Here is a 17,529-nt window from a genome sequence, read left to right as displayed (position 1 = left end):
GACTGTACTTTGACTTTATATTTTCATTTTAATTGTAATAAGACAAATTGCAGCACACTGAGCCTGGTCAAAAAGGTTTCTCTCTTCCTCTTCTCACTAACAGCAGGGTTGGCATTATTTAGATATTAGCAGGGCTGTTCCTGCCCTCTGCCTGAATGCAGGCTTTTTCAGCTGTCCAAATAGCCCTGGGGCCCCAGAGCTGGCATCTCTCTCACCGTGGGACAGATGACAGAGTGGTCGTCATTGAAAGGGGGATGGAGGTATTCTGACCCCTCCTGTTGTTCAGCTAGGGCCAAAGTGGTAGTCCAGAGTGACCTGCAGTCAAAACTCTCTTATTTGGGACACTGAGGGGGCAGTTTTCACTTCACTCTTTCATAAAGACATAAAAGCATGCAGGCATGATTTCTAAACAGGGAGGCACGAAGGCCAGGAATTTGCAGACTTCACGTACTCTGCTCCCTGGTGACAGATGTGCAGGCCATATTTTGGAAGGGTCACACAGGTCTTGGTGTGCCTTGTGACAGTCAGTCTTAGCTGTGAGGATAAAAAGCTGCGGTTGCTCCTGGGTCTCAGGATCCATCAAGGGGATTTTTTTGAGACTCACCCTGAACACAGGCAGAATTAGGAGCCTAGAGAGAATTTTGGCAATTGAGTTGAGCTATGTGTGAGTGTCTGTGTGTGAGTTTAAAGAAAAAAAAAATTCATTCACATTTGTTGAAGATGGTAAGTAGACTTTATATAAGACCATTCCAATAGGTATCAGACCACTCAGGATTTTACAGTTGGCAAGAGACTGGGCTCAACTCTGAGTACAGCTTGGGCAAGTGGGAATTGATAGCCAAGGAGCCGGGTGTCAGTGGGTTGAAAATTACTAAGAGGAAACATCAGGCGTAAGAGGGGGTTTGGCTAAAATGACCTGACAGGATTCTTGCTGAAGACAAGGCTGATTAGGTGTCTCCTGGGGGATGTTGGAAGATGAGGAACCCAATCAGATGTCAGATACTGAGGGTGGAAGTTTCTGGTTACATGGACTTAGCAGGGTTCTTGCTAAAACTGCATTTTATGAGGAAGTACACAGATGGGCCTAAGGAAAGGTTCAGAAGTCTGAGTAAATTTCGTCAACGGTCTTTGTAAGTGTGCATATGTGTGTTTGTGAATGTGTATTTGTACATTTGTGTGTGTATGCATCGCTGTATGTACCTGTGTGCCTGTGTGGGTATCTGTGCAAGTGTGTGATTGTGTGTGTGTTGTCTGTGTGTGTGTTAGATTGGTGGGTAAGAAACTCATAGGGAGAAGAGTCATTCAGCAGGTCTCCAAGGGGAGGAGCTGTAGCAATACACTACATTTTTAGCACTAAAAATGTATGACCAGACAGTGCTGCGTCTGTAGTTATAAGAAGAGAAATTTGAGAAAGAACTGATTTTAGGAAGAATTTACAATAACGCCTTCATGAAGTCTTTGAAGAACTTTCACCCTTCAATGATACCTTCGTAAGTGATGGCTTCCTAATTCCTATTCCTTGTTTTTCTATTTTAATTGTGCTGCTTACCATGTTTCACCTTGGTAATTGCTGTCTGTGTACAAATCTTCCTAACTCAATTTTCACTTCCTTGGTGCAAGAGCCATGGCATGAGTGCCTTCTGCTCCTCCAATACAGGTACTCGGTAAATATTTGCAAGTTGAATGAATGCATTTTCAACACCTTCATTCTGAATTTTGTTGACGTTGTTGGTAAAACTTGTAATTAATAACGAGTAAACCTCTCAGTATTCTAAGTGGTTAATAATCACATAATTAAAATGATAACATGATAAGTGGTAAACATCTTGAGTTTCAAAGACTTTTGGTATATCCATGTCATCATTGGCATTACAAATGCACGTGATTTTAGTATACTAATACTCATCTAACCTCTGTGTCAAATGTTTTCGCTGGTAAAATAGGGTTCAGAATACCTGCTTCATCTAACAGGGCTGTGGTAATCAACATTTTTAAGGCTCTTTGGAAAATTAGTTAGTGTTCAAGTACATAGTGTTTGAGATCTTACTGTTGTAATACTAGAGAGTAAAAGAGAAAAACATACAAGTGTACCTATCTATAAAAGCCTCAAAAGGCACATGAGAATAATAGTACATGTTTTTAAGTACTTTATTCCTTGTTTTCATTAAATACTTCTTTTAAAAGATCTTTGTGGCTAATGATGATGATGAAGATGATGGTGCTAGTCATAATAATAGCTTCTGTAGCCTTTTATAATTTATAAGGCTTACATGAATTATCTTGGATTTAACAGTTGATGAAGGGAGGGGACTAGCTCTTATAACCCTAAGTTACTGTTACAACAAAATTAGTCAAAACAAAAAATGTAAATGCATTTTAATGCAAATGTATTTGGTTAACATTACACCCAATGTTCTAAAATACATTCACTGATTTTTCAAAAGATACCTGGAAGTTAAAAAAATATATATATACAAGTGAAGTATTTGAAGAAATAAAGCATCTCACAAGATGACAGTACTACTATAGTCTGTTAGTATGCCCAATTCTTGGCTGAGCCTTCTGTTTATGATTGTAGGAAGGCAGCTGGGCAAAGAGCAGTTCTGCCTCCCCCTCCTTCTTTCCCTTCCCTCTTCCCATACTTTGCACCCCCGTTGGTCTGACTGTTGGATATTGGAATTGCTGTCCTGAGAGGTCCCCCAGAGCTTCTGCTGATGTTAGCTGAGGGGCTTACTCAGCAGATTGATGAGGGGATGGCCTTCCACATGGCAGGGGGTTTGCAAATATTGATTATCATGCAGCCAAACAACAGAAGTCACTTAAGGGTAGATGTTTTTGCTAATTTTATGGTTATTATACATTTTTCTCACAAATGCCTCTGTGTTAATATTTGTGTTCTGATTAATCCAGAGACTGGTTAATTAGTCCCTAGATAATCCCAAATTGACTGAATTATAAGATTCAAGAGCATATTAAACTTCCCCATTGCATAATGCATGCAGGCAGCACTGGGAATTCAGAACCTTTGTAATCCCTTGTACACCTGACTGTGGAAGTTCCCATGTACTCTCTCTCTCAAAAGTAAATAAAACATTAAAAAATTTTTTTTAATTCCATAGATTTTTTTTTAAATTTTTAATGCTTATTTATTTTTGAGACAGAGATGGAGCACGAGTGGGGAGGGACAGAGAGAGAGAGGGAGACACAGAATCCTAAGCAGGCTCCAGGCTCTGAGCTGTCAGCACAGAGCCTGATGCGGGGCTCAAACTCACGAACCGTGAGATCATGACCTGAGCCGAAGTCAGACGCCCAACCGACTGAGCCACCCAGGCGCCCCTAATTCCATAGATTTTGATAATTCATAAGTTAGGTGTGATAAAAAGTTAAGTGTTAAAACCACTCCTCTGAGGATCATAAATACATTTTAATAAAATATTTTTTGATGCTGCTAAATAGGCATTATTTACCATTATAATTTATACAGTACTTAAAATAATCATATTTTATCAGAAATATTTTTAGGTTGTGCCTTTTGTACAACTAATTTGGATGGGTTAACGTCTGTCTCATCTTGTTATCTAATTTAGAAAGTTTTTAATGACAGACTGAGATTCATCCTGGAAGAACTGAAGAACCACAGAAGAAAAATACCAAAACCAAGTAGGAAAACAATGATTCACTGGTTTATAAAAGATGAGATCCAAATGGGATTTACCAAATAAATAAATGAATGGCAGTATCTCCAAGAAGACAAAATTTACATGTTTGAAACGTGAAATATAATCAGATAAGATGGCAAAAAGATACGGAATCAATTGGATTTCATGTGGTTTTTTTTTAATGTTTATTTTTGAGAGAGAAAGAGAGTGTGTGCACACCTGAGCTGGGGAGGGGCAGAGAGAAAGAGAAGGGGGTGGGATCTGAAGTGGGCTCTGTGCTGATAGCAGCAAGCCCAATGTGGGGCTTGAACTCATGAGCCCTGAGATCATGACCGGAGTCGAAGTTGGACTCTTAACCCACTAAGCCACCCAGGTGCCCTGTTATCAATTGGATTTCAGAGAAGAGAGACTTTTTTTTTAATTAGTATTTTTTTTTAATTTTATTTTTTATTTTTTAAAATTTACATCCAAATTAGCATACAGTGCAACAATGATTTCAGGAGTAGATTCCTTAGTGCCCCTTACCCATTTAGCCCATGCTCCCTCCCACAATCCCTCCAGCAACCCTCAGTTTGTTCTCCATATTTATGAGTCTCTTCTGTTTTGTCCTCCTCCCTTTTTTATATTATTTTTGTTTCCCTTCCCTTATGTTCATCTGTTTTGTGTCTTAAAGTGCTCATATGAGTGAAGTCATATGATTTTTGTCTTTCTCTGACTAAGTTCACTTAGCATAATACCCTCCAGTTCCATCCACGTAGTTGCAAATGGCAAGATTTTGTTTTTTTTTAATTTTTTTTATTAAAAAAAATTTTTTTTTCAACGTTTATTTATTTTTGGGACAGAGAGAGACAGAGCATGAATGGGGGAGGGGCAGAGAGAGAGGGAGACACAGAATCGGAAATAGGCTCCAGGCTCTGAGCCATCAGCCTAGAGCCTGACGTGGGGCTCGAACTCACGCACCGCGAGATCGTGACCTGGCTGAAGTTGGACGCTTAACCGACTGCACCACCCAGGCTCCCCAAGATTTTATTGTTTTTGATTGCCGAGTAATACTCCATTGTGTATATATGCCACTTCTTCTTTATCCATTCATCCATCGATGGACATTTGGGCTCTTTCCATACTTTGGCTATTGTTGATAGTGCTGCTATAAACATGGGGGTGCATGTGTCCCTTCGAAACAGCACACCTGTATCCCATGGATAAATGCCTAGTAGTGCAATTGCTGGGTCGTAGGGTAGTTCTATGTTTAGTTTTTTGAGGAACCTCCATACTGTTTTCCAGAGTGGCTGCACCAGCTTGCATTCCCACCAACAATGCAGAAGAGATCCTCTTTCTCCACATCCTCGCCAACGTCTGTTGTTGCCTGAATTGTTAATGTTAGCCATTCTGACAGGTGTAAGGTGGTATCTCCCTGTGGTTTTGATTTGTATTTCCCTGATGATGAGTGATGTTGAGCATTTTTTCATGTGTCGGTTGGCCATCTGGATGTCTTCTTTGGAGAAGTGTCTATTCATGTCTTTTGCCCATTTCTTCACTGGATTATTTGTTTTCTGGGGTGTTGAATTTGATAAGTTCTTTATAGATTTTGGATACTAACCCTTTATCTGATATGTCATTTGCAAATATCTTCTCCCATTCTGTCGTTTGCCTTTTAGTTTTGCTGATTGTTTCCTTCGCTGTGCAGAAGCTTTTTATTTTAATGAGGTCCCAGTAGTTCATTTTTGCTTTTGTTTCCCTTGCTTCTGGAGACATGTTGAGTAAGAAGTTGCTGTGGCCAAGATCAAAGAGGTTTTTGCCTGCTTTCTCCTTGAGGATTTTGATGACTTCCTGTCATACATTGAGGTCTGTCATCCATTTTGAGTTTCTTTTTGTGTATGGTATAAGAAAGTGGTCCAGATTCATTCTTCTGCATGTTGCTGTCCAGTTTTCCTAGCACCACTTGCTGAAGAGGCTGTCTTTATTCCATTGGATATCTTTTCCTGCTTTGTCAAAGATTAGTTGGCCATACGTTTGTGGGTCCATTTCTGGGTTCTCTCTTCTGTTCCATTGATCTGAGTGTCTGTTCTTGTGCCAGTACCATACTGCCTTGATGGTTACAGCTTTGTAGTATAGCTTGAAGTCTGGGATTGTGATGCCTCCTGCTTTGGTTTTCTTTTTCAAGATTGCTTTGGCTAGTCAGGGTCTTTTCTGGTTCCATACAAATTTTAGGATTATTTGTTCTAGCTCTGTGAAGAATGCTGGTGTTATTTTGATAGGGATTGCATTGAATATGTAGATTGCTTTGGGTCATATCGACATTTTAACAATATTTGTTCTTCCTATCCAGGAGCATGGAATCTTCTTCCAATTTTTTGTGTCTTCTTCAATTCTTTCACAAGCTTTCTGTAGCTTTCAGCGGATAGATTTTTCACCTCTTTGGTTAGATTTATTCCTAGGTCAGAGAAGAGAGACACTATAAGGAAAAGCTCCATGAAGGAAGTGAACACCAAGCTGGTCATAAGGAAATGAGTCAATGTGAGAAAGTAACTTCCTGTCTGTATTGTTTTTTATTGCTGTGGAACACATTACCACAAACTTAGTGGCTCAGAACAGCATACATTTATTATCTCGCCATTTCCATGGGGCAAGTTCCTGGACATGCTTGTCTGAATCCTCTGCTCAGGGTCTTAAAGGCTGAAATCAAGGTGCTTACTGGGCTGTACTCTTTTCTGGGGCTTAGGGACACCTTTTAAGCTCACATAGTTGTTGGTAGAATTAAGTTCATTGCAGCTGTAGGACTGAGATCCCTGTTTTCTTGCTGGCTGCCAGCCAGGGGTCTCACGTATTCCTCACCATGCTGCTCTCTTGCAACATGGCAGTGTCCTTCTTCAAGGCCAGCAGAAGAATCTCCCACTTCCTCCACTTGATTGGAAGTGGATGATTCACTTGATTATGTCAGGCCCACTAGGGGAAAAAAAACCTCCCTTTTGATTAACTTGAAGTCAACTGATTAGGAACCCTAATTATATCTGCAAAATCTCTTTATCTCTGTCATAACATAATCATGGGAGTGATAGCTTTACACTTTTGCCATGCTCCTATGGACCAAAAGCAAATTCCAGCTCCTGCCCACACTCAAAGACATTATACGAGGATGTGGGTCATTGGTGGTCGATATAAGATCCTGCCTATCACAGTGTCTTCTTTTGTAAATGATTCTTTCTATTGTTTTTGAACATGTTTTAAAAGTGAGGTTTTTTTTTCCTTTTTAAGCGACTTGAAAAATGGTCCTGGGGTGTCACATGCCAGGCTAAGAAAAATAACTTCTCTGAACTTGGAGCTTTCACTTACTTTTACTTGAGGGAGCAGCTGTACACATTTATTAAGGGAATGGAAAGGATCCTGGAGTGAGTTATAATTAGAGAAGCCCACATCATCATTTTGAAATACTGCAAGAGCTTCTGAAGTGGTCTCTTACCTGCTGGTCTTTATTCCCTCACATCTGCCTCTACTTGCCAAGGTGATCTTTCAAAGTCCACACCCAACCATGCCACTACTCTTCTTAAAATACTTATGCTGGCTGTTAGATGGAACCCAGCTCTCCAGCCTCCTGGGAGGGGACTGCCATGCTGTTCAGCTTCATGTCCCAACACAAGCTTCACGTGCCTTTCATTCACACGGAACTGAGGCAGTGGCAGGAGGAGTTAAGAGGAGGGGGTGGATTTGAAAGACATTAAGTAGGTAGAATTACCTGCATGTGGGGAGGGTGAGGATGAGGCTGCTCCATCCATGGGAATAAGGAGTGCAGGTGCAGTAGCAGATGTAGGAGAGAAGAAGAGTTAGTTTGAGGTTGCCGTAGAGCCCCACCGTCACACACCAAGGACTTGTGGCAAGCTTCGCTATCTACTGGGTGCTGTGGAATCTATAAAAGAAGTGCCAGGCATGACCTCTACAGAGATGAAAATCCATGTGGCATTAGGAAATTGTGGATTCACAAGAGAAGACGGGCAAAGAAGGATTATCACCAGCGGTAGATTAGAGAGGTGGGATGGTAAAAATGTTAGTTAATAGCTGAATGCAATTTTCTGCATTCCGTGGAGTACCCAGTAAAAGCAATGACAGATAAAACATTGCTTTTCATTGTTTCTGTGGCTTCAGTGTTTATACATGGGGGAAACATTATTAGGACTTCATCTGGGGATGCCTGAAGAAAATATCAGGAAGAGAGGTTTCAAAGTTGTTCTGGTTATCTCAAATTAGCTTTGTCTTTTCAAGTGTCTTTGGTCACCTGGCCTTATACAATCTTGTTACGAATCTTGAAGTTCTTTTGTGCTTGTTTTGGACTGTATGGAAGTACTTACATTTTTCTTCTGCTTTCTATTTCTTCTGGAGAATGTTGGGCCAAAAATGTTTTTAAGCTGTCTTTCTAATGTGAGACGTGCTCTAGGAAGAATGTACAAAAAATGGGGTGCTGCTTTCCTTTTTAATGGAAGATGGATTCTAATCCCCACGTATCTTTTTTCCTGTGTAACTAAGTAGAATCCACCATGTCGATGCCCAGTTAATTTCCAGCTCATCTGGTCCTCGTGATTCTTCCCATGGCCGTTTAAATGCTGTCATTGCTTTAGACCTGCAGGCCAGTGTCAGAATGCTGTGGCAGCAGCCCATGGAGTTCACACGGCTGCTTGCTGTGTCTGGGTGTGACTTCCTACTGGTGCTAACACTGCCTCCTGTGAAGTGCGCCCCGCTGGCATGGCTCCTCACCGAGGGGTGCCTCTGCCAGTTGCGGTCGCCCTCAGTGCCTGTGAAACGCGTTCTCACTGAGCACACAAAGACATTTGTTGAAATTCATTTGTACCCCTTGATTAACTGCTCAAGTTCTAGCCCCTGTTTCAAAGCCCCTTCACTTTGGGAACATACCTTCTGGTAGGGAATTGATAAAGCCCTAACAAATGGCCAATAGGTGGAAGGAGGCTCTTGTTCTGATGGGCCGTATCTTCCCTAATAAAGCCTGCAAACCTTCCACCTCTTTCAGGAACTTGGTTATCTCATAAACTGGGCACTAATGTATCAGGATTTCCCCTCCTCCTTTCTGGGAAGCAGAGTCCAAGCCCTTTCACTAGAAGTTAGTTGGAAGGCTAGCCAAAGTTGTGGGCACACTCTTTGAGTTTAGTTTTCTTGGGCCTGAAAGTGTGATGGAGGCAGGTGAAGAGCCTCTTAAGTAAGCTTAAGACCTTAAGTAAGGTCTTCCCCTTAGGGACGGTCTTCTGTTCATGTTCTCTAAAAATGGTCATCTCTCACGGTGGGATCTGTCTTCCTCCTACAATGTCCCAAGTTCCTTGGAACTCTGGTGTATCCAGTCCTGACTTCTATGTTGGTCTAGGTGCTAATAAGTGATTCTGTGATAACAGTCCCCCAACCCTACATACATACAGACATACACACGTACACACACCCCCCAAATCTCAGTAGCTTCACCCAATGGAGGTTTATTTGTCACTTGCACAAAGTCTCCATCTTGTGGCTATAACATCTGAAACACATACTTTCTGTATTAGTTTCCTAGGACTCTCAAACAAAATACCACAAGCTGGGTGGATTTAAAAAAACATTTTTGGTGTTTTGTGTTTGGTGTTTGGTGGTCTCACAGTTTTGGTGACTGGAAGTCCAAAATCAAGTTGTTAGCAGGGCCACATTCTCCTGATGGCTGTAGAGGAATACCCTTTCTTGCTTCTTTGTAGTTTCTGGTGGTTGCCAGCAATTCTCAGGGTTCTTTGGCTTGTAGTTGCATTACTTCAATCTCTGCCTCTACCTTCACATGGCCATCTTCCCTGTGTTTCCGTGCCTCAATTCCCTTCTTTTTATAAGAACACCAGTCCTTGGATTATGGCCCACCCTAATCAGTATGACTGATTAAGTTGATTACATCTGCAAAGGCCTTATTTCCAAATAAGGCCACTCTCACAGATATTGGATGTTAGGACTTCGACATATTTTATAGAAGGGACACAATTCAACCTGTAATGCTGTAGAGTTGTGGCTTAGGAAAAGAGAGATGGAAGACATCCTGTGGCTCTTAACAGTCTCATCTCAGAAGTAATAAAGGACAGTTTGTTCACAGTCCACTAGCCACAACATGACTCCAACATAACTGCAAGGGAAGATGGTAAATTCAGGGAAGCACTTGGGTATTCAGTGAGAATTACTGGTCTCAGTCACATCCTTGACCAGCTCATTTCTTCTGGTCCCAGAAGTCTCCAGAGCACACATGAGGCTGCATGGTTTCTGTGAAATGTGAAATATCTGTCAAGGAACACCATATGATCCTGCAAAAGCATATTGTAAGAATGGACTTTGAAAACTGCTTAAAGGAAAGAAACAGTTTTTATAATACATAAAACTCTCCTATTTTTGTTTGGTTTTTTGGTTCATCTTAATCCAGAGAATACAAGATGGTGGTCAACAAGTTGGATCTAGTCCATAGATTGTGTGTTTGTGTGTGTGTGTGTGTGTGTGTGTGTGTGTGTGTAGTCTACACAATGTTCAAGAAATGTAAACAAAGATCTAGATATCTTTCCTTAAACAGTTGGAAGATATGACAACATCTGGGCCCATGTGTCCACAGAAAACCAGTAATAAGGAAAACAGCTAAGTAAGACCTGTTCCTTTTAGCAGTCCCATCTCTGCAGTTCATTCTGATGCCCACCATTCCCTAGAGTATTGCCAACATTGAGGCTTAGTATCAGCTCTTATTTATCTTTGGGCTTTCACCATTGTTTTCATATAGTAGAGATCTTTTCCCCTTATATTTGGCTCTTTTTACCTATTTGATTTATCTGATTGGCCACTGCCAATCAGACATTTGTGTTTGTGACTTCCAGTTTTAAATAAAACCTGAGCTTTCATGTATCTTATCACATCCTGGTGCTTCTAAAGGATTAAGCAATACCCAGAAGCTTGAACTGTGCTTGAACTCATGACTCAGAGACTGATTCCCGCTTTAGCCATCTGTAAAGGAAAAACTCCTCCCGTGTTTCCTTCACTGTCTCCACTACTATGGTAACCCAACACTTCTGACACCAATGTGTGGGTTTTCTACAGCAAGCAATTCTGAGACACTGGCTGAGTCTCCTACAGTTCAACTCAATTCAATTCAATTGTGACACCATCTACCTGGAGAGAGCATCAGATCCCCCAGGTTATGGGCTCAGCCCACCAGACTGCCCTGTCAGAAACACTTCAGATGCCAATTAAAAGTCCAGGTTGTCACCTGTGCTGGCCAGTCACTGTAAATCAGAGAGGTTCCTACACCCTCTACCTCAGGTTTGATTAATGTACTACAGTGGCTCACAGAACTCAGGAAAAAGTTTACTTACTAGTTTGCTGGGTTTTTTTGTTTTTTATCTTTTTTTATTAAAAAAAATATAATTTAGGAACAGCCAGATGGAAGAGATGCATAAGGCAAGGTGTAGGAAGGAGCATGGAGCTTCCATGATCTTTCCCAGCATGTCACTTTCCCCAAATCTTCACATGTTCACCAACGTGGAAGTTCTCCGAGCCCCATAGTTCAGGGATTTTTATGGAGGCTTCATTATGTAGGCATGGCTGATTAAATCATTGGCCTTTGGTGATTGAACTCAATCTGCAGACTTCTCCCCAGATGTTAGGAGGTGGGCCTGCAAGTTTCAGCCCTCTAATCACATGGTTGGTTCCCTTAGCAACCAGCCTCCATCCTTAGGTTACCTAAGGGTTTTCCAAATGTTACCTTAGTAACATAAATGCAGTTGTAAAGAGAGGGTCTTGTTATAAATAATAAGACAGCCATTTTACCTTTATGCCTCTGAAATATCTCAGGAACAAAGGACAAAAGACCAACTAGCATAACAGAAGATGCCCCTATGGCTCTTATGTAGAAAATCACAAGAGTTTCAGGAGCTATGTATAAGGAACAGTAGGTAGAGACCACTATATTCCTTACTATAAATCAAGAGTATTACACCATCTGTAATAGTTGTGATTTAAGGTGAATAGTTAACAAAAGCCTAGCCTACACACAGCCTAACCTGTGATGGGGATAAGTGTATAAATGTTTGCAATGAAATACTTGTAATTGGGATGGTTGCATAAACTTGAAAATAATTAACATAATGCATATTGATTGAAGTAAATCCTTATTGATACAGCTTTTTGTGCTTTTTCTCCCCTTTATAGACCATTGGAACGATCCAGTGAAGATGTGGATATCATCTTTACAAGGCTGAAAGAAGTTAAGGCTTTTGAGAAATTTCATCCAAATCTTCTTCATCAGATTTGTTTATGTGGTTATTATGAGAATCTGGAAAAAGGAATTACATGTAAGAAATGCGACGTCAGTGGAGTTTTTTCATGTATGGTTTGTGCTCATTTGCAGTTATCCTATGGGGCTAGATAACACATGGAGTATTTATGTGCCAAATACTTGAACTTCAACCAAAGGTATTAGGCTGACATTTCCCTTTGCTTTGTTTATTCATTTCCCTGTAGGCATTTCCTTCACTTTATTCACAGCATGTAAATGGATCTTCCAGGGTAGCTTGGAAGATAGATCTAGAAGGATGTACTGATTCATATATTCAGCTAAATCCTTAGACACTCAAATACAAAAAGTAAAATGATTAGGTAACAGCTGTATTTAAAAAATATTTTTGGGGTGCCTGGGTAGCTCAGTGGTTGGGCCTCTGACTTTGGCTCAGGTCATGATCTCACGATTCGTGGGTTCGCGCCCCGTGCCAGGCTCTGTGCTGACAGCTAAAAGCCGGGAGCCTGCTTCAGATTCTGTGTCTCCCTCTCTTTCTGCCCCTTCCCAGCTTGTGCTCTCTCTCTCAAAAATAACTATTTAAAAAAATTTTTTTTGAAAAAGTAAAAAAAAAATTTTATCATTAAAAAAGAATGCTTTTCCATCTGTTGGGACACTTTTATGCTGCAGCCACAGAAAACCCGCATCCAACTATCATGAATATCAGTTATTCAAGGGGGAAAATTCAAGGAAGGAAAAATTAATTAGTCATATTCAAGAAGTCTTGAGATAGGAGGGCTTCAGAGTTAATTAAGTGACTCAAAGACATTACTAAGGTCATATGGCTCTCCCATTTTGTTTTTGTTTTTGTGTTTGTTTTTGTTTTGTATATGTTTTGCCATGCATCCTCAGGTGTTGGCTTTTGTTCTCAGACTTGACCCAAATGATTGACAGCTATAGCAGTTAGAGATATTACATGTATTGGGAGGGGAAATTCCCCCCTACCCTTCATGATTCTTTTGGCTGGTCCAGTAAATTGACACAAGACAGATTAACAGGAGAAAAAAAAATTAATTTCGTACATGCAGTGGTCTCACAGATATGGGACCTAAGAAGTAACCATAGCAATCTGTTTATATACCTTTTAGATAAAGAAGCACTAAGTTTGTAGAAAACCAATGACAAAGAAACTTAGACTTGGGTACTAATTAGTGAAGAAACTAAGCACGGTTTGTTTATAAAACCTTCTCAGCCCTGAATTCTCTATCTCTGGTGATAAGGATGTCTATCTCCTGGTGCAGGAAGGGTACCTTTCACATGGGAGACTTATTTCTTGCTTTCTGGGGGACACAGTAGAGGGTCAGAATGTCCTTGCACTGACTGTTTCTCAATCAGCTTTAATTCAAAATAATCAATATGCCACTTTGGCCTTGAGCCCCATCACATGCCAATACAAAGATATCCTGTTGTGTCTATTTTCCTCTTGTGTCTATTTTCAGAAGTCCCCAGTAGACTTCCTGTTTGCTGGCCAGAATTGCATCATATGCCCACATCTAAACTGATCACTGTCAGAGATAATTGGATCACTGTGATTGGTTTGGACCAATCATGATTACTCCAGTGGAGCTAGGGAAGAAACCCTATGCTCAGAGCTCACAGTCCTGTAGAGGAAGGTGGAAACTTGTATAAAATCTGTGTTAACTTAGATAAGAGGAGGGGAGGTATCATTCTGAGTGGGAGACCAGCAGGGTCTGTCAGATATTACTGTTGAAAATTTGGAAGACAAGCAAAATAAAAATCATGTACAATCCCCAAACCCAGAGATTGCTATTAACACTTTATGTGTTTCCTTCAAGATGTCTTCCCACGTGTATCCATGCAAACATAGTCATACTTCTATTTAAAAAGTCATCTATACATACTGTTTTCAAGCCAGTATATCTTTTTCTTATAGATATCGGAAACTTCATTCTTTTGGGGCTGAGACTCTATTTTCAGTTTCTTAAAACCATTTTCCAAATGAATCCTCCATGATTCATTTTGTAATGTAAAATTGATTGGTAAGTGAGAATGTCTTTGGAGGTCAAAAAGTTCATGACAGGGAAAACCCTAACTCTCAATAAAGTCACTTACAAAGACTGGGAATAGCAGAGTTATTGGAGAGGCCAGCTATAAACCCCTTAATCTCTCCTCTTAAGCTTATTATTGCACTTGTGTGGGGTGCCATTATTGTTCTTGTCTTTCTGAAGCATGTCTGGGAGAGTTTAGAGCAGCTTGTCGTCATTATTATAATGGCTTCTAGAAGCTTGCTCTTACGCAGGGAGTGCTAGCCTTGCCAGAACTCAGCTGTCCCACTGAGTTGTCATGTGATTCATTTAGTCACTTGACTTCTGACTCTAATTGCGAAACGAATTTTAAAATATCAGATCATTCAATCTAGTTATTTAGCCAGGATATTTAAAAGGATAGTTGGATTTGTATGAGATTTTTGAACCTGTATTTCAGAATGATTTTCCAAAGTACTGGTCTTAACATGGTATAAGAACTAAGGTTCTATCTAAATATCTAAGTGTTTTCTCTCTAAGATTACAAAAGTAAGATAAAATCGGGTTCAGAAATTTCTGATGAGAGTTATTTCCAAAGAGTAGTTAACTCCTAATGCCTAAAAGCAATGAATTTATAAAGCAAATAAGAAAGTGGACAGTGATGGGGCGCCTGGGTGGCTCAGTAGGTTGAGCATCTGACTTTGGCTCAGGTCATGATCTCACAGCTCGTGAGTTCGAGACCCGCGTTGGGCTCCGTGTTGACAGCTCAGAGCCTGAAGCCTCCTTCCGATTCTGTGTCTCCCTCTCTCTCTGTCCTCCCCCTCTCGTGTTCTGTCTCTCTCACTCTCTCAAAAATAAATAAATGTTAAAAAAAATTTAGAAAGTGGACAGTGACAATACTAGTTAAAAATTTTAAAGCAGATTTTATTTTTCTTCTTCATTTATTGGTTAGCTTAAAAGGAGACATTCTATTAAAAACTACTTTTAATGCAAATAGATTTAGGAAATGGGGGTGATAGGATAGAATTTTGTTGAATCAAATAACCTTGTTAATATGTACCCCATCTAGAGTAATAATTTTCTAAGAATTGCAATACAATGAAATGTATTTAAGATAAATTACATAGAACATTAGTGAATTCTTAAATTCAAAGGATCTTCTAGCATTTAGGGTTATCATCCCTTATTACTTACTCTGTAAATATGAAAGAGTTCCCTTTAATAGAGTTCCACTTCATAGAATAAATAAGATATAGCTTTGTTGATAGATGAGGAAAAGAGAAATACGTCAAGCTTTTCTGAGAACAGATAGAGGAGGGGTGGTAAGCTTTGCTAGATCCAAATCATGCTTATAATGACCAGTGATAATATGGTAAAATCAGCTTATATTGGTATATTTACCTTACTGTTTCCTTTTCAGTATTTCGCCAGGGTGATATTGGAACAAACTGGTATGCTGTCCTGGCAGGGTCTTTGGATGTGAAAGTATCTGAGACCAGCAGTCACCAGGTAAGATACCTTATCTTTTTTTTTTTTTAAGTAGGATTTATTAGTATTATTTTTAAAGACACATTAGGTCTATATATTTTATGCCATCAAAATTACATTTTCAAACTTTCAAAATGGCCTCTCTCCCATAGGAAGGAGTTCAACAAGTGTTTGTTGAATTCTTTTATTAAGTTACTCGAGAAGCATATATATTGCATGTTTTCCATGGTTTGAGTATGGTGACAGGTATTGGAACACGAAGTGCAAGAACACATTGCCTGCCTTTCAGGAGCTTGCTATCTGTTGGGAAATGCAAACAATTCAATTGCACAGTTATATATTGATGTTGTGTAAGTTGAAATGTGAGCAAAGGGGACAGAGAATCAAGTCTTCCTGGGTGTCTCCTCCTTCCTCCTTCTGGTATCCTAACTTTTCTGTGTCCTAGATGTGATCCCTCATTAGCCCTGTAGGTGCCACAGCGATGCAGGAGAAATGTGCTTGATACAGTCTCCCTAAAAATCTTTCACAGTTGCTCTGCCTCATCTTCTCAAATGTGGAAGGGCTAATAATATATATGTATTTTCCTAAAGTGTGCTACTTGCTTACTTGATCTTCATTAGTGACCTTTGAGGAGCTTAGCATCCTAGGATATAAAATTCATTTTCTCTCTTTTCCTCTCACAATATTTGTGAATATTTAAAATTGAACCCAGACTCTTCTTTCACATCTGCAATGACCCTTGTTCATCCTTATCCTTGGGGCCCAAATGTACAGAACTTTCCTGTTTGGAGTCAGGAACCTTGAATCTCAGAAGTCTAAAGGCCACCTTCAAGCCTCAGTATGAAAACGGCCCAAGTTTTCTACCTGCATATTCAGGATTCATATAAAAACTGATGGAAGAGAATTGGCTAATTGTAAAATCGGAAAAAATTATCAAGAAAAATGTATAAATCAGCCAAGGGAATAAATAGCCTACAGCCAAGTATCATGTTTAAGACTCTGTCTCTAAGCCTTTTTCATATGTAACATACTCCAAATGGAGACACATTTATGATGCATTAAATCTGAGATTAAAAATTTTCAGGCATATGTGTGCATATTGGAGTCGGGGGCAGCCAACCATTTAAAAATGGAAAAGTATCCTAAAGATTGTTGATAAGGTGGGCATTTAGAGTTTGGAATATAGCTGCCAATGTTATTCCCACTGTTATGGATGGGCAGAGTCTCAGGCCAGTGCGCAAGTCCTGCTTAACCCATAGGTACTTTTTCTGTGCATCACTACATAGAACTTTCCATTACAAACTGCCTGGGACCTGTGCCTGTCAACCTTGTTGGTACTGTCCCTCTCCCCTTCTCTCACAGAGCCAGTTATCTCCTGGAGTTCAGATGCCAAGGTGAGAGGTGAGTTTTTTATTCTTGTAAGCTGCCTCACTTTCTCAATGAACTGAGAGAACAACTACATTTCTTGGATATTTGCCATGTGCAGGGCAGTGTTCTAAGCACCTGATAGGTATTTATTTACTCCTTTAATCCTCACAACAACCCTATGGGGTAGGTCATATTACTGTTCTTGTTTAACAGATGAGGCAGTTGAGGCCCTGACTGGTTAAATAACTTGCCCCAAGTAACCTATATAGAAATTGGGGGAACCACACTTCAAACCCAAGAAGTCAGCACCTGAACATAGGCTCTTAGACACTGCTCTGTAATTTTGACTCAAAAGAACTGTGATGAGGGTTTCCTGGGTGGCTGAGTCAGTTAAGGGTCCAACTTTTGATCTCAGCTCGGTTGCTGATTTCAGGGTCGTGAGTTCAAGCCCTACATTGGCCTCTGCTCTAGGTGTAAAGCCTACTGAAAAAAAATGTGGTGACTCATGCAAGTTCCCTCTTTCTGTGTCATCTTTTCAGATTTCCCCATGTCTCTTATCTCTGCACACCTTCCACCTGCAGACTGCTGTCCTGGAGGGTATCCTCGGGCTCCTTGCCCAGGGCTGTTCCTGATGTTTACCTTAACCGGGTCTCACTTGTGTGGAGGTGTGGAGGGGACAGGACCTGTAGAGAATGGTTCTCCTTGCTCCTCC

The 17,529-nt window shown here is 40.3% G+C and overlaps 1 protein-coding gene across 7 annotated transcripts in view; it reads left to right on the top strand.

Annotated features, from left to right (window-relative positions):
- Positions 1-17,529, top strand: part of RAPGEF4 (Rap guanine nucleotide exchange factor 4) — a 294,734-nt gene that overhangs the window by 37,463 nt on the left and 239,742 nt on the right. For 4 of the 7 annotated variants that reach the window (XR_007154849.1, XM_047871388.1, XM_047871396.1 and 1 more), the window contains exons 2-3: positions 11,853-11,995; positions 15,382-15,470. Coding sequence is in view for 4 of the 7 variants with exons in the window: in XM_047871388.1 (XP_047727344.1) it covers positions 11,853-11,995; positions 15,382-15,470 (232 nt within the window). In the remaining 3 variants the exon portion in view is untranslated. Of the gene's footprint in view, positions 1-240; positions 261-1,417; positions 1,491-11,852; positions 11,996-15,381; positions 15,471-17,529 lie in introns of those variants that run through there. The other 3 variants (XM_047871390.1, XM_047871389.1, XM_047871391.1) reach the window with 3 other exon arrangements.

Source organism: Prionailurus viverrinus, chromosome C1, assembly GCF_022837055.1.
Source record: "Prionailurus viverrinus isolate Anna chromosome C1, UM_Priviv_1.0, whole genome shotgun sequence".
In the NCBI taxonomy this organism is placed as follows: domain Eukaryota; kingdom Metazoa; phylum Chordata; class Mammalia; order Carnivora; family Felidae; genus Prionailurus; species Prionailurus viverrinus.
This window is presented reverse-complemented; position numbering and strand designations above follow the sequence as displayed.